The following is a 24,496-nucleotide window of genomic DNA, read 5'->3' as shown; positions in this document are numbered from 1 at the left end:
ATTTTTCAGATCAATTACTGTTGACATGGAAAAGTCCACAAATTTCTTTAAGCTACACTGCTTAAGTCACAGGCACATGCTACATAACAAACCTTCCCAGAACTTTTAGTATTGCTCACAAAAGCAAGCAGCCACTGCTTTTAGTCTATCAGAGAGATGAACTGAGGGTAATCACTGCTGCAGATTCCACTGACACATGGTGCATAGTGGGAAGGGCAGGGGAACAGTACTTTACACATGACAAATTTGGGACTGAAAGGAATTCCATGTTTTAAAGGAAAAAGGTCATCGTGACAAGAGACAGTAAGAATAAAAACAGCTATAATGACAACCTTCAGAGAAATAAAGCAAAAAATAAGCATCTTACACACTTGTTCAGATTGTCAATGAATGAAATGTCTTACTTATTTGTGTTCTGAAAAAAAATGCCAGAAGAAATTCAAACAAAAAGCCTTACAATTTGGAATGTTTCTTGTACTTCAGCCAATACATGATTACCAAACTAATTTATTAATTATGGATCCTCTTCTTTTAATAGGACCTTTGTTATTAACACAAATGAAGTTAAGCCTAAAAAAGGTGAACCAACAGTGGCAAACAACTTACAATGGCTTTGTAATAAACCTTTTGAAACACCAACATGACTAAGTAGTCACTGAAACACACTTAACAGCACCACAAAACCCTAATTCACTGCACTGATCTCTTCCGAGTTGTTCATTTGGAGTGTGCCATTAGTGGCTCAAAGGCTGAGGATTAACAAGCTTCCCAACTAGGATTCAGGGCCCTTTCTTGCAAGTTTTCTTTTCATGCTTCAGAGAGTTTTCATGCCTTTTAATTTAAATACACTGTAATTCTCCAAGTTTCACAAGTCCAGGTGGCTTCACTAACTAGCTCTTTTAGTGTTCAGCCTTGCCTTTATTGAAGGGAAGAACTTTTAATTAAAGTATTTACATTTAGCTGAATCACCACACAACTGCTCATCTAATCCAAAGGTATTTTCTAATTTTAAAGCTGCATCATTTCTTGTTAATTCAGTGGCCAAAGAAGAAAGTTGCCACTCCTGAGTATGACTGTTACTATTATTAGTAGCATTATCTCCACAATCAGTGTCCCAAGACAGTCTCTCCTGTGACTTGTCACGTATGTATTGCTTTCCTCAACACAAGCACACTGCTCATCCAAACGGATTCTGCCCTCAGGTTTACTTTCATTGATGCTACTCCTCTTTATGCTCCAGCACAGCATTCCCATGCACACCAACCTCTCCTTATTCTTGACAGCTCTGAATAACACCTACCCTTCAACACCCATTGCAGGTCACGATGCAATCCCACCAAGTTTTTTGTTACAAGCAGAATCGTTTTTACATCCTACACCAGTAGTTCTTGTTCCTCTGGTTTGCTGGCTGCACTCCTCGCATTACTGTGCAAATATCTCAGTTCTTTCACAAACACCACACCTCCTCTCTGGCTGTTTTACTGAGCACAGCCTTTTCACCAATTACTTATCTAATTACTCCTCTCATCAAGTGAATACTTTCCTTCTCTCTGCTGTCCAGCATTTTTCCCTTTGGTATTTACAGATGTTATTCTTCTCTTCCTGTACACAGACATGGTGGTGAATCAAGTCTCTCCCACATTTCCTTTCTTTAACCTTCAAGTTCTTCATCATGTCAGTCTAGACAGTCCAGTGAGACCTGCACCCCGAACACAACACCAGAACCTATGTATTGAGAAATGTTACTCCCATATAATCCTCCTCCTATCCATATACCAAACATTCTTTGGAACTCCAGTCCTTCGTCAACACCATCCTGGTGCATATTCCAGGCAACAACTTAAGTTGCTGACTAATACATTAGGAACAGAAGACAAAAATAGTTTTCTACTAATGTGGAAGTTCAACTGTTCCCACAAGCAGTCTTCAGTGCTTTTTGAGTAAATCTGAATAAGAACACGACTCTGCCTTCCCCCAGACACTGAATTCCATTATACCCCAGAATTTTATTAAGTCCATAGCTTTTTTCACATTTGGCCAAAGTTAGCTAAAAAGGAAGAATAACAGCACAGATATAAAAGCAATTTACTTTAGGACATCCACATTGTAAAGAATATCCTTAAACAGACTATCAATGGCACAGCTTAATTTTCAATGTCAGAAAAAACTACTGACTGTTCTTCCCCTTTGCTGCACATTCACACACACAAACTAACAAAAATTTTTCTTAAAAGAGCACTGACATTCTTTTAATTATTTTTCCATAGTACTCACTGGAGAGAAGGCTAGCTCTAGCACAGTTTCAAAGCTTGTGTGTTAGATTTATTTCTCTAATTCCTTTATATAATATGAATATCTAAAAGTTTGTTGCCATAAAACATCAATGTTATTATTTTGTAGCACCTCTAAAATAGCTAGGGACTCAGAATGATGACAGACTGAATGCTGTTAAGGCAATGACACAGAGTTCACGTGATTCTCTGCCAAGAAAATTAAGTAGTTCACTGGCAAAGAGCTTCTTGAAACAGTTTTTTAATGTAATTTAGTCATTCTGTAAAGATAATTTTGAATTGTGTCACAGTTGAATTCATGCTTTCAGATACCTGTCTCATTGCTCTCAACAGAAAAAAAAAAAATACAGGCCACTTCACTCTTAAGATACACTGAAAGACATGTACTAGCCTGAACAATTGAAAATGTTCAAAATTGTGATTGTACAGTCACAATACTTCTTTGCTTGTTTTTAAGCACAGTATCCAGTAGCTTTAGCAGAGATCCCCTGCTGGTGACAGGCTCCTCAGAGCGTATGGTCATAGGACCTTATGAAGTGCAAATACACCAGCTTGTCTGGCAGAACAAAGTTCGCTACTTAAGCACAAGAAGCATAATCAGAACAGGGAGCAATGAAACAAACTCTCTACCCAAGTCCAGCAATGTCACCCAGCACTGTCTCACTGATATACAACCTAATCAGTAATTCCAAATTTAACCACGGGCTTATGTGTCATTTCAGTTTAACTGCAACATTATTTCCTTGGCAGAAGTCTCTTTTTAGACCACAAACTCTCCTCATCTTCAGGACACCTGCTCTGACCGTAAGAATGGAAGGATAATTCAGACAAGCAAAAAACTGTTTGTGGCATTAGTTGCTAAAAATTAAGAGAAGCCAACTTAGTACTTGTTAATAATGGGTACAGTTCCACCAATCGATCACCAATTTCAAATAAAAATAACCAAACAACCTGGAAGAGTCAAAGTACTGCTGCAAAGTAAGCTGGCACAGGGCTGAGCACTCTCTTAGATTTGCTTACCCGGACAGTCAACTTCATCGCTCTCGTCCTCGCAGGTGGGCCATCCATCACACTGCCAGTTTGAAGGGATGCACTGAATGGTTCCACTCCGACACGCAAACTGCCCTGGGGTGCAGCGGAGCTCTGGGAAAAGAAGAAAAACAATCGTGCTTTGTTTGAAATGTTATTTATTCTTGCAAATTTATACACAATATATTAATCATCTGCCGTGCAATGGATCACTGAAGCTTAATGGACAAAATCACTGATTAACTCAGCCTGTTAAAAACTCCTTCAGATCACTTCATGTCCTAAACTGCATGTTTGTGGTTTTAACAGACAGGAGGGTATGGAAAATAATTCTCTCAAGATATCCAAGGTAAAAACCTTCCTGATAAAGATAGCCTGTGAGCAGCTATTACCACAGCATTACCCATTTACTTCTTGTGGGGCACTGAGGAGTGCTTGTTCAATTTTCTCAGAGCTTAAATTCAACAAAAATATGTTTTGATAGTTAAGTGCTACATTATGCAACAGCTTCAGAATCCTATTTCCATTCTAATCACTGTGTATGCCAGAACCCACTAGACTTGCACAAATGTCCAGTCTGATTTAGAGACATTTCACAGAACTACTTGTAAAACGGTATCTATATCCATGAAGCTGTTTTCACTTTCTAGCTTCAGCTGTTTTGTAGAATTTCTCCATGTGAACATATCCTTTACTAGAAACTGTCACTATCTGCAAACATGTAGCTCCTGCTTCTGTGAGTTCACTGCCTACTTGCCATCATTACACTGTCACACCTAATTAGCATTACAAAAAGTACAACTTTTTAAAAACCATTTTTTTTCAATTCCATCTATCAGATGTCAGAACCTAGTAACTCAGCTTCATTTTCTGTTCCTCAAAACATTTTTCAGGGAATAAAAAGGTCTGTCTACAAAACTGAACAATTTTAAGCTTATTCACAGCTAGTCTGCCAATGCCAACACCATCCACAGGCTCACTTTTGCACCTGACCATCACTGTCCATCTTTCTTCTTGACAGTGGTTGTCAATTTTCCAACCATTGTTTTGATCAATTTAGCACATTTTCCTCTCAGTGAGCTGCACTAATCCCAGGCAATTTATGTCTACAGAATGAGCACCTTTTTAAACAGAAAAAAAATGTTTATATGTAAAACATACTGATTTTGAATAGATCCAGTAGGCAACTGTCTTGCAGAAGGAAATCACTAAAAGAGAATTTAAAATACAGGCATGCATTCTCTCATCCACAGTTTACAAAGTAAGAGCAGACTGTAATTGCAATTGTTACTTCTTGAAACACGTGTCTAAGCTAAATCAAGACAGAGGTCGCATTTAAGTGCTCAAACAACATGACTGGGCATAATAAACCCAGTCATCAGAGCACTCTCAATAAAAGCTGTACACATACACCTAGTAATTGGTATAACATATTGATAACAGGCTTCTAATTTGATGTTAGACTGAAATCCAGTCCTACTACTGGTTCCTCTATAAAGCACAGACCTGCTCTTCTAGAAGAATAAAAGCAGGCACATCCTCTTAGCAACCACCTACTCAGAGCAAACATTCAGGTCACAAGATGCTAAGAACTCACACAGACCTGCCAGACTACTGACGGCAACAACAGACCTGACAGAACAAGAGTGTTCTCACCCATTCAGAGATTTATTCAGCCCAAACAGCTAACAGAGAATGAGCACAGGGGAAATGGGAAAAAAATAGAAATTATCAGTCGTAATGACATCCCCCTCAGAAAAAAAAAAAAAGAAGTAATTTATTTAGCCTGAAGAGGGAAAGGGGAATTAAACAGTTGGGAGGGGGTGTTAAAAAAATGGAGGAAAAGCTTTGCTTGCCCAATATAGTGAGAGAAAATTTAAAAATCTATCTTTAAGCTAAATAATTTCAAAACTAATATCTATGAGTTAATTAAATCTCCTTCTAACTTAGAGGAAAAAACACAACAACACACTAACCACCAAATCAAACAAATACAAAACCTCAAGCTGAAATGAAAAGCATGCAGATTTCAAGTCTACAGAAAAGCACCATTTTAGAAATCATTGCAGCTTCTTTCACCACTTTTGCACAAGCTCAGGACACAGTGGGAGGTTCCTTAGAAAGTCTTGCTACTCCAGTTTCAAATACAGAATTTACACTGGAGCCTGTGGTAGATCTTTTAACACATCAAAGACTATTCTCAGTCCATCTCCAGGTTTCAACTGCATCCACCTGTAGTTATGAAAAATTCAATACTTTAAAATAAACTTGATTTTTTCTTTTACTGCTTGACTTCAATGGAATTCACAGATACACTTTGTGAACAAAGTTATCCTGCAGCCTTCTGGTTTCACAGGCAGCATTCACCAGGAATGCCAACCTGCACATGGGAAAAACAGTCAAGAATACTTTTGTCTGTCTGCAATTTCATACATGCTATTACTATTTTATGTACAATTATATATGACTGGTTCAGATAAAAAGGATGACTCCATCTCAGTATTATGGGCATTAAAAAAATGCCAACTACATGCTGTAATGTCATTACTTCCTGTATTAGAGACACTCCTCTCTAAAGAATGTGGATACATGGAAGAGTACAAAACATTTATATTAAAACACCTTTCAGACCAGCTGTACCATTGTTCCCAATGGAGATCATGCTGTCAGATGCACTAATTATTTCAGACCAAGGAACATGAACTGCTACGCAACTCTGCTGCGGAAGGCAGAAATGTGACACAAAGAAATACTGTGAAATTAAAATCTCTGTCAATAAGCCCTCCTGAGCTATCCCAACCCTGAGCCATCAGCAGTAAGTTACAGACATAAAAAAAGATGGAAGTCTATAACAAAGCTGTAAGATACTTAACCAAAGAATGGAGATATTTGGTAGAGGCAAGGGTGCAGAGGGTATGCGCTGGTCAAGAACCCTGTGAAACATCTCACATCAGTAGCCCATTTTTAACTTAAACCAGCAAATAAATTAAAACATATCAAGCCCATCTCTACCACAGAAAAGGCAAGTCACACTGCCAGCAGCAGGGCAGGAGTCAGGAAGATGTATGAGCAGTACTGAAAAGTATATTATGTGACCATCCATCTTTCCTGGAATGCAAGTAATCACTTAACACATGGCCAGACTTTGTACTTTCCAGGAGTGTGGTAAATAAAAACTATTTCTTCACCCATATATTTTCAGGTCTTTTGAAGAATAGCAAAGATTTCAAAAATATCAGTCCTTTTCTGTCCTTAAAGCCAGATATCCCTCACAGTTCACAGATGTTGGCGGTAACTCACAGTAAGAAAGGATCAAGAAAGTAACTTAAACTATCGCCTCTTCACAGCACTAAATCCATACTTTCCACCAGATACTAAATGCAGAAACATATTTTCAAATATTCAAATTAGTAAATACAAAATGGCACAAGTTCAGCCAAGAGCAAGCAGCTGTTGGAGCAGAAGTGCAAGACATTAAGCCAAGGGCATCAACAATTGTGTCGAAGTGAAAACGTGGAAATGCAACCTCCCCCAGTGTTCACGTACAATGTGATAAGTGACATCAGCAGTATTATGATTCACATTGGCAATTCTAACATAACAGGCTTCTTTTTCTTTTAGAGATCAGATGCAGTCTTTGCTATGCTACAGGATGAAATTTAGTGCACTGAAATCTTATTGCAGAGCAATTAAATTCATCTGGCATTTGCTGGTAAGAAAGGAGACAACTAAAACACTGAAAATAGCAGCAATTGTAGTTTTTGCACTATACAGAGTATAAACTTACAAAACATCACAAAGTTCAGGCAATGTGAGAACATGAAAACACTTGAAGCAGTGAGGTGTCATGATAGTGAAATGAAGAGACTATCTCAAAACACTTCTACAACATTAACCCTCAACAATCTTACCAACCAATGCATCCTCTGCCACAATTACAATGAAGTACGGAAAAATTCAAGAGTTTGCCATGGGCAAGATGAAGCTGTAGGGAGCCAGCTGTCCTGACTGACTGCAGGTTCTATGCTTTCATGATGGCACTGTGTTTATTCCCTAGACCCCAAGCAACCTGCTCGTTCACCAGCACACCTGTACCTGAACAAATGTCTGTCAGAAATATCAAGTAACAACAGCGAGTTCTCTGGTAACACTTCACCTGTTTCTCTACTATAAATTGGAAACAGAAAACAAGACATTCCTTAACTTGATATAAAAAGAGCAGAAAAACCAAAATCAAATTCAGACCAACAACTCTAGAAGCTAAATACATAAGCAAAGGTAAAGCTTACTGTCAAGTGAAGGCCAAAAAAAAACAACCCAATTATCAACTTGCTGGGACACATTATTAGATAATATAACCTGGGCACAAGTCACTCATCTGAAAGAAGTTTTACCAATGCTAGTTGTGGACTTGTAATTCAAAATTTAAAGAAAACTTACAAAACAGTTGGAAATTTACTTAATCAAACCAGAAATTACAAGATTATAAATCAATTTTAACAGCGCCATACAAACAAGAGACCTTCATCTGCTTTAGCTGTCACTTATTTTTCTAAGTTAGCCAGCAGCAAAGCCAACAAGATTTTTGACTAACAGAAAATCTGGGGTTTCATACAGGAAAAACCTAATGTTTCAAGGTGGTTGCTTACACGCTCACAGGGAATTTTTGTTCTCAAGATTTTGCTCACTGCATGTTGAATGCCAGGTGTTTCACAGAACTCATCATGTATTTCCTCACAGGTCAACTAGCTTTTTGAATTTTCTTTACAGCAGGATAATTTCCTGATTTTCTGCTAAGTACTCAAAAAAAACCCCAACATTTACAAGAAGCATTATCCACAGGAAGGACTTTATGGTAGATGAATAAAACACACACACATACTCCCTCTAATTTCCAGCCAGCTTCATGTGTTTCACAAAACAAACAGATTTTGGCCACTATAAAATGATCCAGGAAGTCCTTTCAGGTTTAACGACCTCACATATTCTCTCTGTGTAATTGAGAACGTTTTCCTCCTGGAGCCCAAGTGCTGAGAAGCTGCAGTGCATCCTTCCTACAGCACTGACCAATGACCTGCCCTGAGCATTACACTACCTGAAACCCATATTTTCTGTATCAATTTTTTAAAACCTTTGAGATTCATTTGGATTAAGACACCTTCTGCTCAAATCTAAACAGCAACTAATTTTTTATTAATTTTCCCCTTTTTATGCAAGACATAAGGGATAAATGGTTACTCAAAACAACTGTTTTACTTTAAAGAAAGGTAGGGAGGATCCATATCCAGTATGTGAAACTACTTTTTAAACACAGTATATATCATTTTAGAGATTTCAATACCAAAGTAAGGCTGTAACAGACACATGAGACAAAGTGTTTATTCAAAACAAGTTCACCTTGCTGGTTCAGTTTCCAAAATGAATGTGATCAGTTGGCCTTGAAACAGCAAGCTTTAGATCAAATTAGCTACTGTCTGTCCACATTAAGTCAGATCAGCTCTGGTTTGTCCCCTTGCAACCAGAAAGATTGCATGCTCCAGCTAATTCAGCAGAATTAGCTGTACAAATCCAGTATCCATTAATGTGGAATTGGGGCATCATAATAGTTGCCTGCCACCAAAGACAGAACATCTACTAATGTTTCTATAGTTTTAAATATTTGCTCTAACAGAAAACATATAAACAGTCAGGACCTTCACCTCCACAGCATCAGAAAAGCCTCGAGTGAGGAGCAAGGTGGCAGCTCTGAGGCACGAAAGGCTGGTGCCAGGTCACACACCACTGGGCTGAGAGAAGGAGCAGGGGTGGAAACAGCTCATGGCAATGGGCAACAGCCAGCAGCTGTAAACATTTCCTGCAAAGATAAGCTGCTGGGTAAATGAGAAAACTTTGATACTGTTCTAGCAGGATTATCTAGCCTCCTTCAATTGAAGAGAGATACAAAAGAAATTCAGCTGGAGGAAATGTTACATCCAATAAAAATGACGGAGGCCCTATCTCAGGCACATGTAATAAACATCTACTGTAAAGCATTAGGCGAACACATCAAAGTTGTCAAAATCTAAATTTCAACCTTATATTTTCAAGACACCAAACATTAACCCTACTGAAACCTGTGGGAAAATGAGCACTAGACCCTAAAGCAGAAACGTATCCCTGACAAACAGAACATTCCCCTCACGTATGTTCCTAGGCCTATAAACCTCCAGCAGCACAAAAACCTTATTACAGCAATTCAAAAATTCAGAGGTACAGATGAGGAACCAGAGGCTGAAACTAAAGCCTCCAAAATATAATACTCAATTCAGCAAAGTGCTTTGACACAGAAATTAAACTCAGTGACTACAATCACTGATTATGAAAGTTTGTGTTCTTCTGGCTGCAACTGAACTTTTCTTGATTAAAGGATTCACCAGTTAGTAAAGTCTGATACATTAAGATAGTCTTTTAGTAGCTAAACCTACAGATGCACTAGATGTTAGTGTTTACACAGCAAGTATGGATTTGGATCTATTTCAGTTTTAAACACAAAGAAATGTAATTTTTTATTTGCTACACTAATTGCTCTTGTCTGTTGAGCTTCATTTGTATGGAAATTGAGATTTGATTAAATGTACACCCAGCATTTAATGTTATTTCAATTATAAGTTATTACTCTGAAATTCATGTACTGGAAGAGATAATCTTGAAGTACATGGTTTGTTTTAATACATAAGCTTTTAATGAACAATGGCAGGTTTGTGTGTACATCAAACTTACATTGCTTATTTTGGTAACATTTCTCAAGGCTGAACATGGTAGATCCTCTGGCACCATTTTTATTTACAGACCAAAGGAAAACAAAAGACAAAAATACTTCCTCCTTTCTCAGTGTAAAAATCACTCATTGTCCCAGACCAGATGAACCAACCTGTAAAGGAATATTCTGTTCAGATTTCAAGAGGCAATTACAGTCATCAAAAGCTGATTAAGCATTAACAAAAACTATAACTACAAGTGCTTAGACCAGTAACTCTTCATATTCAGATTTTAACTTGTCCAACAGGTCTTTCCTATGTTTTATAATACTCAACCTACATACTTAAGACCTGTACCTACATGTTGCACTATCCTTTCAAATTTTAACACATTTAGGAATAAGTTTACTAAAATTGAAAATTATTTTTTTCTTAAATCACTGTTTCTATATAACCTGATCCATACTACACTGCTTGAGTACGATCAGATCCCAGTCCATGTCAGCAAGAAGCCAAACTCCCCAAGTCCTTCACTCCTGGAGATTCTGCTGAACACCAGTGCTCACCAAATGCCTGCAAACAAGCACCAGAAACAAAACAACAGAAGGAACACCACACCCACTGCCATCAAACAAACACAAACACACAGCTTTATATCTAATATTTATGCTCAACGGAAGCATAACACAATCAATATTGCTCTAGACTGGTATTTACTGCAGTAACATGAACTCTAAAACACTTTAATACTTCCAACACAACAATATCATGATGGTTATCATAATGTAGTCCTCAGCAGAAAGGTGAAAAAACTCTCCTTAAGGTAATCCTTTGTACTTCAAAAGCAGTTTCCGTAACTTGGATGTCTCCCAAATCCACAGGTGAAGTTCACTGGCGCAGGTACAGTGTATCTCTCACAAAATTCCTGAAAATCTGCCAGCCTGTAAGGAGCAGGGCCGTTCTGCGCCGCCTCTGCTTGCAGGGGCCAGCACCAGTCGCTGAACAGTTTTCAGGGACAGAGAAGCTCACTATGAACTGCACCTGAGGATGCTCTGACTCAGTCTTCAAACAGGTTTTCTCATTTTTAACCTGTCTTTGAGGTACCCCCAATCCCATACAAGGCCTCTGCTCTCAGGGAAGAGAAGCCATACGTAAATGGTATTTCCCTCAGTTCCAGATCTCAGAGAAGTTTTCACTAACCATTCATTTCCCAGCAGGTTTTTGTGTCACTTGGTGAATCAGACGTCCATTACGTATTTTTGAGTTTATCATTATACCACCCACTGCTGCATTCAGTGTAGCAGAATAAATACATACAGTACTTTATAACGAAGTCAACAGTAGGAGGAAAGCAGACTTGAACATCAACTTTTTCCAGACAAGAAAACTATTTGTGAAGCTCATGTGTCACCATCAGTTATCCATTTCATAGAAAGTTTATTAAACTTTCTCAATAAAACTGGTTCTATTTACTATTCTTCAAATTAAAAGCCTATAGAATAATTAAATTAAAAACCTTTCAGAAGAAATAAAAGAGAAAAATAGAGCACTCCATTTTCATGTCCAGTTCCACAGAAGATAAAATACTTGGCCATTTACCCGTGACAGTGAAAACATGCTTAGGAAATACCCTTAGATCTTGTAGCCTTGGTTCATCATGACCTGAGTATGTGCAGCAGAATATGAAAGCATAACAACACCTAATAGCATAGAGCCTGGGGGGGAAAAAAGGCCACATGATATGCTCATAGCCAAAACACAGCCCACAACGATTCTCAAGTCTAATTCCAGCTCCTGAAAATTAGAGATTCTGAAGTTATAATCCCATTTAATAGGAACGCATCAGTTCCAAAGATAAATAAATAATACATGTTAGAGGCATTGGCACTTTCTGCTTGACCTCAGCATGCTGTTTTATGAAGTAATTAAAATTGTGACAGCATTCCAGCTGAAAACTGTAAATCCTTAATGAATAACACTCATCAACATTCAGTATTACTCAGTGCTCTGTCACTGTACATTATGCTAGATCACCTCAACATCCATCAAAAGATTTTACAGCACAGTAAGGAATGGTAGCAGTCTCCTTCCCCTCACTCCCTCATATTTGCTCTCCAGAAGAACAGAGCTGGAAGACAGGGAGCAGAACAAAGCCCCCATAACCCAAAGGGAGATGTTAAGTGACCTGCTATGGCCACTCAGACATGCACAAGTCTATGGGGCTGGATGAGATCCACCCAAGGATACTGAGGGAGCTGGTGGAAGTGCTCACTGAGCCACTTTCTATCATTTACCAGCAGTCCTGGCTAACTCAGTTGGTCCCAGTTGACTCAAAATCAGCAAGTATGACAGCCAGCTGCTGCTATTAGAAGGGTGATAAGGTGGATCTGGGGAACTTCAGGCCGGTCAGTCTGACCTCAGTGCCAGGGAAGGTTATGGAGCAGATCATCCTTCACAAATGGCACACACAGGACAAGCAGGTGATCGGGCCCAGCCAGCGTGGGTTTATGAAAGGCAGGTCCTGCTTGACTAACCTGATCTTCTCCTAAGACAAGGTGACCCATTCAGTGGTCCAGGGAAAGGCTGTGGATGTCATTTACCTGGTAGATTTTAGTAAATCTTGGACACAACTTGCTACAGCGTTCTCATGGATAAATTGGCTGCTCATGGTTCAGAGAGCATGCTCTTCACCCAGTAAAACACTTTCCAGATTGCAGGGCCCAAGGCAGACATCTACCACCCTCTTCAACTATCTGGAAGCACATGGTAGCACGGTGGGGGTCAGCCTCTTCTCCCAAGTAACAAGCAACAAGACAAGAGGAATTTGCCTTACATTGCATCAGAGGAGGTTTTGATTGGACATTAGGAAAAATTTCTTCACCAAGAAGGTTGCTGAGCATTGGAAAAGACTGCCTAGAGAAATGGAGTCATGATCCCTAGAGGCACGTAAAAGAGGTGTAGATGCAGCACTTCAGGATATGTTTTACTGGTGGACTTGGCAGTGCTGGGTTAATGGTTGGACTAGACAGTCTCAAAGGTCTTTTCCAACTGAAATGATCCTATGATTCTATATTTATTATACCTACACCCTGCACAGGCTTGGAACTGACCCAGTTTTTCCTTGCTCACAAGTGTCATTCACTGCAATTCATTGTCTGCTCTTTGTCTGGAGGGCAAACTCAAGGCCAGGAATGATGGAAAAAAGAAAGAGAAATCAAAATAACTACAAAAAATAAAAAAGCAAAGGCAGGCAAGAGACACGGCATTCATCCAAAGCAACAACATCAGAGCTTTTTGAATGGGAATCCTGGCTATAATTTTTTAAGGCTCAGAAAATACAGACTTTGAGCTTCATGAAAGTGGGCACTTACTCCTAAGACTAAACCAGAAAAAATGTATTTCCCAATTCTCCAGCACTGCCAAAACCAAAGAGAAAACAGAACTTGCTACTTGAACTAAGCTGAAAGAATACTGTGAGAATTAGGCAATGCATCATTCCAGACTGAAAACCAGTTTATTTTCATAGTGAGAATACCAGCTAAGCAACAGTCTTGAGCTTCTCCCCAGTCAAGAACCTGTTACATTATGATAATAAGTAAAGAGGCAGAAAGGAAAAACCAAATACAGCATAGGCACAAAGAGCAGTCAATACAAACAAAACCAAAGCCATGGGTACTTAATAAGCCTCTAATATGGCTCAAAATTAAAGGCTACTGTTTCTCCACACTAACAACCTTGCTCAGGACTTCAAGTGTTCTGTACAGCCTCAGGGAGGATTTCAATGTTTTAGTACAACAGTGACAAGTGATTTAAACCTGTGCAGCACCAAATGTTTAACCCTTTCCCTAAAGAAAGCTGATTAGTGAAAGTGCCAATCACACCTCACAAATTCACTAAACAATTTCAAGCAAGCTTGAGAAAAGCCAAGACCAGGAAAAGACAACATATGTCTTTCCACAGCTTGCACAAGGTAAGGAAATGATGACCTCCTTGAGCTTCAAAGGGCAGGAAAGCCACACATGGCTTGCACTGTTCAGCAGGTGCCAGCCTGCCAGCACACCTGGGTGGCACTCTGGCACCACCGGGCTGGTTTCCCAGCGGGCAGTGGAGGGAAGTGGTGAGCTGGGGTAACCAAACCTTTGCAAGAGACCCTGCAGACTCCCAGCTTTTTCATGCCAGAGGACGTGCTGTGGATAGGCTGAGGGACACAGGCAAGATACTGCCTTATTAAATCATTGTCAGGCAAGGCTACTACAGCAGAGAAGGTACAGGGACATAAACAAACCCACTGGAGTCCAGGTTTCACTAAGCCCCACTGCTTATGAAACACGCTCACAGGAAATAGCAGTGCTAAGTAAACAGCACTATTCCTCACACAGAACTTAAATACAGCCACAGACAAAACATACTAATTCTCCCAAGAAACGAAGCAACAGATGAAAAAGTCTATTAAGAACAACATCAGCAGTGATATACTCAGCAAGTCATCAACTGTGTCCAGAAAAGGGCAACCTCAACAACAATGCTTTCTCCCTAAAATCCATACACCAGGTCAGGGTAGATGACACACCACACACCACAAATCCTTCAACTACCTGGGTACTGCAGCTTGAAGTACTTCTATATCTAAAGCTATTACATGGTAGCTGTCCACCCAGAACTACTCCCAAAAAATCCAGGCACACACTCCTGTATTCCTGTAGTAATCTTGAGATTACTACATCCTACCAAGTCAGTTGGATCAGTTTTTGTTCATATACAAAACAGTTTCATTAAGAATCAGCAGAGGAAGAGGCTGTATTCCCTTTGACCAAATAAACTACAGGAGTACAAACAAACAAAAAACCCCAAATAAATAATCAAAACCAACAGACACCCCAAGACCACAAAATACCTCTAACCAAATAACTAAAATCTAAAAGATACTCTACAGAAACTCCTTTTCCTCACAGGAAAAATTCAAATCCAAAATTTTACATGAACTTAATTAGTATTTTCTTTTAGATCACGTTTCAACAAGAAGAGTACCCAGATGAAACACAATGACAGCAATTCAAGAACTGTCAGAGCAATCAAGGCTAATTTGTAGCCACCATTAAATTAAAAGGAGGAATTGCCAGATTTCAGCAGTATTACTTAGCAAGCCCATTTACTTTCAGCAAGACAACACATGTTCCTTCTCTGTAGGAAAACAGAAAAATGCCTATCTTTTTTTGTTGTTTTTTTAGTACACGACTCAGCAGTATTTAAGCATATTCCTTAAACTTTCAGGACATGAGCAATCCTAACAAATCTAATGAAAATATACAATTCAAAGCTAAGTATGTGCTTTAAAACTTTGCTGAACTAAAACATGAGGAATTGCAGTAGTCTTTAAAGCAAACAGGTGACAAAGTTCTATCTATGAAACCAGGTATTGTTCAACTACACCACTCTCCAAAAACTTTTTTTTTTATATTTTTTATTTTTTAATTTTTAAACCAAATTAACATGGAAGAAGTTCTATACAGGGCCCTAAGAAAGTTCAAGGTCCTAAACAAGAATCTAACAAATCAGGGAGACAGGAAAACTGTGCCTGAGCACTATTCAAATGCAGGTCACACTAAAAAAAGCTTTGCTCCTGTTTCACTTTTGTTCTTCACATCTTGTGCAAGACTTGATGAGCAAGCACCTAGAACACATAAGAACAAAAATTCAATACACAGAAATATTATGACCTCAAATAGGGAACCCCAGTTTTACCCTCTGCACAGGAGCTGGTGCAGTGGCTGTCGTGTCCTGGAGCAAATGGTTCATGCTTTGAATAGCATTCCCCTGCTCCACTGAAGCCGAACACAGCAGGAATGTGGCCAATGTCAGCCACAGCTACGTCTGTCCACACTGCAGGACATCCTGCGCTTCCCTCTTCCCCAGCAAATCAAATACCTGAGGAGAAACTCCACACATCGGACTCTTAAGTTTAATAGTTCTACTAGTAGTCAGCAAATACAGATCCAACCCAAATTAAAAAGACATGAAACCTTCTGAGAGTAGCTTTCTCATCCTCCACACCTAAAAAATCAAGCACTACTGCCAGCACTCTTCAGCATCTATTGTGCCCATGTGTCAGGTACTATGCCACAAAACTTGATCTTTGCTATTTTAACATCAATAAACTACATTCAATTCCATTACTGCTCAGAAAGACAAAGATGGGCACTACAGCTTTCTTGAACCATTTCCTCCAACCTGCTTACTGCCAGAATTGAGGAGGCAAGATGCTTCTACTTAAGTCTCTGATCTCCCTCCTGCAAGATTCCCAACATTTCATGAAGATTTTCCCAGATCTCCTTAACAGAGTACTCTCATACCTCTGATTTTAATCAGTGACGAGTAATTAAAGTGTATCAAATTATTCCACAAATTCAACAGAGAAAACACAAATGCAGTTTTGACCATCCCTAGATTAAAATAAGCTGCAGTAAGTTTTAGAGTTTTAACATACAAACATACAAGGCAAAATGCTACTTGTGCACAAACTCAAACCCAGCAGCTGTTAGAAGCAGGGTTATTTGTTTTCTTTTAAAGTGTGTAAAAGATGACAAGTTACTTTTGAGTCAGAAGAAATCTTTTTATTTACATTGCTAAAGAAATATTAAAACAGACCAAACATAGAAATACTAAGCAATAATACTACGCAGTTTTGCAGCCAGCCCAGAACACTCAGCATCATTCTACTAGAAATGGCAGTTAATCCCATTTTTCTACTAACTTTGACTTTCAAATAATTCCACTGGGCACCCCAAGTAACTGGCCCTATAGTGGGAAAGGTATAAGGAAGCACAACAGAGGCGGCATATGAAAGAGAAGACAACACAGGAAAAAAGTTACACAAACGAAAATATGTCAAATTAAAATAAATTCAAGGACAAAAGAGCAGGGAATAGCACAAGAGCAGCCAGCAAAAGCTACTCCTACATTTCCACTCCCCCAGCTGGCTGACAATTCTCAAGCACAATAATCAATAAACAGAACAGAAGCTAAACATAATATTAGACCAACCAATTTTAATTTTAATTAAGTAGGAAGCTGAATGTAATTTAGTTTAGCTATAGATATTGCAGTAACTATCAACTGCCATTAAACTTAAAACCATATTACTAAATTATCTGAATGTCAGGCAAACACTACTGATAACTTCCTTAGGAGTTCCATATAGCAAATATCATTAAAATGCTGTTCATAAAACCCAGAATTACCAGGCTGACCCTTTAAAACAAAGAAAAATTTAAAGTTTCAAGGGAAACCACAAGATGCCAGAGGATTTCACAGTTCGGAGAATATGGATTAAAGGTTAATCCCAAACTCATGTTTTTAAGCAACTAAATTGCTCAAGTCCTGCTACAGCAAATCAATGACTTCACCAACTGATCCATGATTCCTCCTGGACTCAGGATCCTCTACAAAACCACCACTGAACTGCAGTGAGAACATGTGAGCCTGCCATGCAAGGATCCAGCATGAAACAGAAACCCTTCCAGAGAATGGAAAGCCAGGAAGTATTGGGCACTGGCAGGCACCCACCACACTCAGTGCTACAGAAAAACTGGCACCTGAACTGCTCTGGAAAACTGTGACTCTGTTCTTTAAAGCTGCAGCTTATGAGAGACCCGTGCATTACATTGCATTTATACAAATAATAAGCTGTAACTGCAGAAGAAACAGACTGGCAACTAGAGTTACCAAAATAATTTGGTGTTTGAAGTCTATCACAGGAAATCATTAACAATCTGCTTAACACCTTCAGGAATTGCCTGGGTTTGCCAGATTTTCTTTTGGGATAGAAAGACAGACAACCTCATCTCTTATACTTCTTCTAGCCATAACTTTCTATCAGCCTACACAGAATAAAAGATTAGCAAAGTTCTTTCCATCACAGCATAGCCCTTCAGATTGCACCAACAAAGATCTGCAGAGCCTCTCATTGAGCCTGCCATTAGCTGTGCTCTGTTCCCTTTTTATCTAAGCCCTTCCTTGTCCAGGCTATCACTGCAAGAACCCAATGCACATGTCCACTTCAAAATACAAAACAACCTGAGCATGCACATTAAGCCCTGAAGGGCAGGAGCTGTGATTCTACTCAATTCCTTCTAGGCTCTTCTCCAGACAGAACTTTCAGAAGCTCCACTCAGGGTACATAGGTCTGGCACTGCACAATGGGAAGCTCTGCTAATCACAAAATAAATTATTCATATGCACCTCCCAGCATCAAACAAGAACTTATAAAAGTTCCAAGAAATCACCACGTAAAAACCCAGAGACCCAGGCATTACTCAATGATGGCCCACAGAGGTAGCTACTACTCCTGCATTACAATTTAACATCAACACCAGCCCTAACAAAGGAAATGCCAGGGGACAGAATGATTCATTGAAGTCTTGACTGGTTTTCTGACATTCACCAGGGGATTTTACATCTTTCATACTTAGTATCTAAAATTCCTCACTCTTCAGTCTAGCTGTGCTTTCCCCTCAAATACCAAGAAAGAAGCACAGCTGTCTCCTCCTGCTGCAGAGAGAGGCTGCGGCACTGCTCTGTTCTCCATCACTTCTGCTGTTTTGGACCAACCTTCTCCTGCCCTCAAACCTACTGCAGGGGCATAGAAGTCATGTGTTTGCAAACCCCCAAGGCACCCCTCTGGTTTATTACTTCTCAGAGCCAAAGCAATGCAAACAGCACTACTGACTCCTTTTTCCTGCTTTACTTTGTAGCCAAAGGTAGCAGCAAATCCACTTGCGCCTCAAAAATTTTGCTTTATAATTGACATCAGAAATTACCAGTCTTAAAGTATCAGACCCGCTAATAAGGTCTGATACCTTCTGCTTTGTCTCTGCTACGCTGAGACCAGCCACAAAAAAGCTTTTTCGTATCCATCATCCTCGCTCTGCAGCTGCAAAAACAGCAACCAGCAGAGCAAGAAACATCAGTTCAAGAACTCATTAATAGGTGACACTAGGAAGAAAAATAAAACTTAAAACCAGTAGATTAAGAAGCAAAGGGATGAGGAGGAAAAACACCGGACTAAAAGACAGGACAAGACCTACTTTCAGCAAAATTAACAGAGGAGGTGTAATAAAAACCCTTCTACCCCTCACTCCTAGAACTTTCCACTTAGGAATTCACCTAAATACACAGACAGGAACTGCAGCTAGCAACAACATGAACCTGAATAAATATAATTCACCACAGCTCTCACTAACGCGGAGGCAGTGAACAAAGAGCAAAATAAGGGTTTGTATTTGCCTACAAACAAAGTCTCTCCGGAGCAGAGGAACACTGGCCAGAGCAAATTTTATGACCAATAAATTTGGGTCTCCAAAATTTGAATTAATCAATACACTTCAACTGGACAAAACCAGACCCATCCAGTCACAGCACACCAGTGGATCACCTTGAAACTAGGCTGATCATGAGTTTGCTTATACCTCTACTCTGCTGAGTTCTGCCTTGCACGTAAGGCCAACACCTCTTGACTAAAAGACAAGAAAAAGTTAGCAATCTGAACACACTTGTCAGTTGTATCATGTCAAAACACCAACATCCCACCTGTAAGAGCATAACCGCAGCTGCCAGCAAGCTCCAAAGCATATGGGAAGTTCCAACTGTGAGCTGGAGTGTGGGGTTTTAACCAGACCACTTGCACTCGCAAGTCTTTCTAAGCATTGCAGATTAAGTACATTGTGCAATATTTTTTTGAAACAGAACTTGGGTAATAAAATTACTTCCTCTAGCTGGCTTTCAAGTGGAGAAAAAACGCTGCAAGAACAAGAACTCAATTGGCTTTTAGCTGCCTGGCAAATGCTCTAATAAGAAAGCCCAATGACCTACATTCACAAGGCTCTGTACTAAACCATTATTACAAAATCCAATATAAAGCCTGACCATGTTTAAGTGTTCTCCATTAGCAAGCAGCAGTACCTTGTTAGAGAAATATGAAAACATGTTATTGTCTTTAGTGATGATGATCTTAATTAATCCTCTAAACACTATTCTGAAACATGTCAGCCTGGTCATTCCAGACTGCTTAAGCTCCCAACACGACACAAAGACACCAAAACCTCCGCTTCTCAGCGGTATGCGTTGGGTTGTTAACAGAAAAAGAAACTTCCTAAATATTCTCAAACTGTGAAAAACTGAATTCATAACAATTTACATCTCTGATGCTCTTCCAACAATTGACAGAAATGCACTGGTTCAGAAACTTGGGGGAAAAAGCTAAGCTAGCACCAGAACAGCTTATTGCAACTCAGTTAACACACCACTGAAATATTTCCTCACACAAAGACATGCGTTCTCTCAGCCAACTAGTCAGATAACCTGAAGCAGATGGGTTTGAGTTGTCCTGGAAAAGATTTTATTAAATTAAAGCCTACTGTGGTAAATATCCCCAAAAAGATATCCCCCAACAGACAGAGTAAAATCAGCAAGTGTTTAAAGAAAATATTAAGTTGGTCCTTCACTCTACACCCATATAGTTGGAAGAGTTTGATACATTCAGCTTCAATTCACACTAGCATATTCCAAAAACAATGAGTAACATAACTCAAGGAGAAATGCCCTACTTTGGAAAAAAGGAACACTTTCAAAAATGTGCTATAAAGCAGACAACTAGGCAAAACACAAAGGATATGGTCAAAACAGAACGGGAAAGATGGAAACACTGGGACAAAAAAAAAACAAATCCAAGTGGAAATCTCAAAGGTTCAAAATTACCATTACAAGTCCACAGGCTCAGAAAATCCAGCTGCCCACAGCACCTTCAGGAATCCAAGTCTGCACAGCTGGGGCCAATGTCATGGTATGTTGAAAGTACCTTGTGCTGTTAGTGATGGCAATAGCACAAAAACAGACTCATGTAACCAAGAGAAAGAAAAAAACAGAGGAAAAATAAAGAAATTTTAATTAATTTCTCCCTAATTTACTAAAGCCCACCTCACCCTAAATGCAGGAAAAAAAATAGGCCCATGTAAAATCACTGCCTTTCAGATTGCATGAAAAGATACTACAGTTGATGAGGCTTAAAAGGTTTTATTTTTCTGAAGAGCACAGCAAGAACATGGATACAAAGCTAGTGTCAAATTAACATGGAAATACAAAGAGATGCCTGATCTGCCGGGACTGAATTGTGAAGGGACTACACATTCATCTCCAAGTACATAAGAACTCCCAGCGCTCTGCAGCACTCATCTGATAGTTCCAAGTGCAGATTTAAGCTAAGCAAGCTGCAGGCATCCTTCCTAAACCAAAAAGAAAGTTGCTACAACACCCAGGATTAAAGAAGTAAAAGTAAAGCAAATATCACCTGGAAAATAAATTCTAAGTTCAAGTACTCCTCTTTTTCTGCTCTCTCCCCAGAGATGGCATGGCAGACTTCTTCAACACTGATTAAAGTGGTAAATTTGGTTCTGTATTTCCTCTGTACTTGCATGAGCAAGGTTTTCCCAACTTGCACTTCATGCTTCAGGATAAAACTGTGTGCTATTATATCAAATGATATTATTATATCAAATGGGTGATTTGTTTGAGACAGCAGATTCAAGATACTAAATGAAGCACACCAAAAAAATCCAGACGACATCGGTAAAGAGCTGTGATGCCACCCAGAAGAGATGGGCTCTCCTCTGAGGAGGAGGGAGAGGCATCACCATGGACAGCTCAACCACGTAAACAGGATGGATGAGTATATTCCAAATGGAACTCAGGAACTCCTCATACAGCAAGGAATTCCAGCTGCAGCACCATATCCAGTTGCAGTACTTCACCTTAGGTTCAGGAATACATATGGTTTGAGCAAAATTCATGGAATGCTTATGGAGTTGCCACAGGGGAATTCTAAAACTACAAGTTTCAAAGCCAGTGGTGTAGAACCAGAGCAGATGAGTTAAGGTTTGCTCACAAGGACACTTCTGCCAGCAAGGCTACAGCACAGCCAATTTCTAAAGCAGGTACATTAGAGCACCAGTGGAAAAATATAATTCATCTTAACAAAGTAAATCCAAGTGAAAAACTTGTGCTCATCCATCAAGCATCAGTTGCTGACAGAGGTACAATATCAAACTGGAGTGACAAATGTGACACAATATGAAAAATGCCATTTTTGAATTTCTCGGAGGCAACAATGCTTAACACCAACAGAGTTCAGGGTCAGGCCTACCCACCTGTAAAAGCAGAGACAGCTCTGAATAAGCTGAACCTTTACACCCAGCAATCCAGCAGCTTGTGGCACTTTGTGCCAGCAAAAGGGAGCTGCTTGAAATCAGTTTTACATAGTACCTTCTCAGCCATAAAAGCCTCTAGCTGCAATAATACTAGGCTACCAACACAACGGGGTTTTTTTGGCTACTTAAGTGCATATCATAAACCCTGTATATACACTGCACTGCCAAAAAAACAAGCTAAAACAAAACAAGGCAGACACAGAGACGTTTCAACACCCAAGTTAGTTATTTCAATAACTCTGCCTACACTGACCCAATTGTTTTTCAGCTCTGCCGGGAACTCACTTAGACTGAGCTCATTAATACTGTTCAGTTCATTAATACTGTTATATTTTATTAGTCTGGGTCATAAAATTTATTTTGAAGAGAAAGAGCAAGGGGGTTTCAGAGCACACCATGGTTCTTAGTCTCCTATTTACTAGGAGCACATATCACCCAGGAACAGTCGCTTGGTGCGATGGAAGGGCGATTTCCAAACCTGCAAAGCCACCCCAGGCAGCCTCACGCTTTGGCAAGAGCTGCCCATGATACCCGAGGGCTTTGCCAAGCTCCAAGAGAGTTCAACACCCAAAAAGAAACCCCAGCTGAGCGATATACCTAGAAAAACTGTAGTTTTCTACCCGCAAACACCAACCATTTCTCCTAAGTTAATCATCTTAAGATTTTAAGCACCATGCCTAGCAGCTAGCACACAAACTTCATCGCTAAATTATTTCCCTAAAAGAAGCACAAACAGAGCCAGAAAGACGAACCAGGTGCAGGGTTTTTTTTCCTCTTTCTGGCAAGATTAAATGGCACTTCGAAAGTAAGCATTTTGCCTGGCCATGTAGGCATCCAAGGCCCACAACATAAAAGCAGGCAAGTAACAAGCACCTGAAAACTTAGTCACCACATTTTCTGCGCTCATTACCAGCAGGGTTATGTAGACTTCTACACAAGCTTTCACACTTTGACACGAACGTTTTACCCGGACTCCCAGGGTAAATCCAGGCTCTCTTGGATCCAGGCAGCCGGCACAGGGGACCGATGCTCGGCCGCGTCCCGGCTCCGTTTAAACACACAAAGCAGCAGCAAAGCCCAAAGCTCCCCGGAGGGGCCGGCTCCGGCCACTCCGCCCCCCGAGCCGGGCTGTCCCCGGCGACCCCGGGGGCTCACCCTGGGCCGCCCGGGCCCGGCACCCCCGGCCCCGCCGCCACCCCTACCTGGCCGCAGCGGCTCGGTGATGCTCAGCACCAGGAGGAAGAGGAGGAGGAAGGTGCCGCTGTCCGCCTTGGGCACCATTTATCCTCCGTTCATCCTCCCCCGGCACAGCGCCACAAACCCGCGGGGAGGGACGCGCGGAGCGGCGGGAGGAGGGGCCGCCGCCGGGCCCGCGGGGGGCCCCGGTCCGCACCGAGCTTTTCCCTTGCCCTCCCTCCGCCGTTCGCCGCCGCCCCGGGCGGAGCCGGCGGCCCTGGCTGCGGCGGGAGCGGCGGGAGCGGCGCGGGTCGGGCGGCCGCGCTGGGGCGGCTCGCAGGGCTCCGCCGCCGCCCAAGATGGCGCCCGCCCCCCCCCGCCGCCGGGCCCGCGCCGCCACGCCCCCTCCCGCCGCGCACCGTCCGCCCAATCGGCACTCGGGGGGCGGGGCCGAGCGCCAGGATCAGCGCACGCCCCGCCTACTCACGGCGGTGGGCGGGGCCGGGGCCGCCGGCAGGGGGCGGTGGCGGGGAGGCCTCGCGCTCCCGGGGACCCCACAGCGGCCCCTTGGCCCCCCGCGGGATGGCCAGTGATGGCCACCACAGCCCCCAGGACGGCTTCTGTCAGCCCCCTCTGTCCTCACCAGAGTGGAAGCCCCATTCCCCACAGGATAGTCTTGCTCAGTTCGCTCCACCTCCCTAGGACAGCCTCTACCGGTCCCCTCTTCGCCCAGAGCAGCATTTCCCTGTCCCCAGCTGAGTGTCCTTTCCTGCTGACATCCATCACTCCCTGACAGCCTTTCCCATTCCCGCTGGGACAGATCCAATCGGCTTCCTCTGTACCCCGGGACAGCCTTTCCAGGTCCCCTCCATCTCTGCTGAGACCGCTTTTCCCTGCCTCTGCCGGGACTTCCCAGTGCCACCACCTTGCCTATCCTGCAGCAGAGGCACAAAGCTCTGGACTTTCCCAGCCCCAACCATCTCCCATCTTTTGCTTCTTCACTACT

General features: G+C 41.1%; 1 protein-coding gene across 2 annotated transcripts in view; it reads right to left on the bottom strand.

The window, feature by feature from the left end:
- DGCR2 (DiGeorge syndrome critical region gene 2) overlaps positions 1-23,704 on the bottom strand; it is a 42,595-nt gene extending 18,891 nt beyond the window's left edge. The window contains exons 1-2 of one of the 2 annotated variants that reach the window (XM_014253917.2): positions 23,517-23,704; positions 3,312-3,434 (exon numbers count right to left, since the gene is read on the bottom strand). In XM_014253917.2, coding sequence (XP_014109392.1) covers positions 3,312-3,434; positions 23,517-23,595 — 202 coding nt within the window. In that variant the 5' untranslated portion in view covers positions 23,596-23,704. The remainder of the gene's footprint in view (positions 1-3,311; positions 3,435-23,516) is intronic. The other variant, XM_005524400.3, reaches the window with a different exon arrangement.
- Positions 23,705-24,496: the final 792 nt, after the last annotated feature.

Source organism: Pseudopodoces humilis, chromosome 20 (genome assembly GCF_049639895.1).
Source record: "Pseudopodoces humilis isolate 2021_Gansu_Grassland_sample_001 chromosome 20, ASM4963989v1, whole genome shotgun sequence".
Classification (NCBI taxonomy): domain Eukaryota; kingdom Metazoa; phylum Chordata; class Aves; order Passeriformes; family Paridae; genus Pseudopodoces; species Pseudopodoces humilis.
Note: the sequence above shows the minus strand (reverse complement) of the source record. Positions and strands in the feature narration are given on the sequence as shown.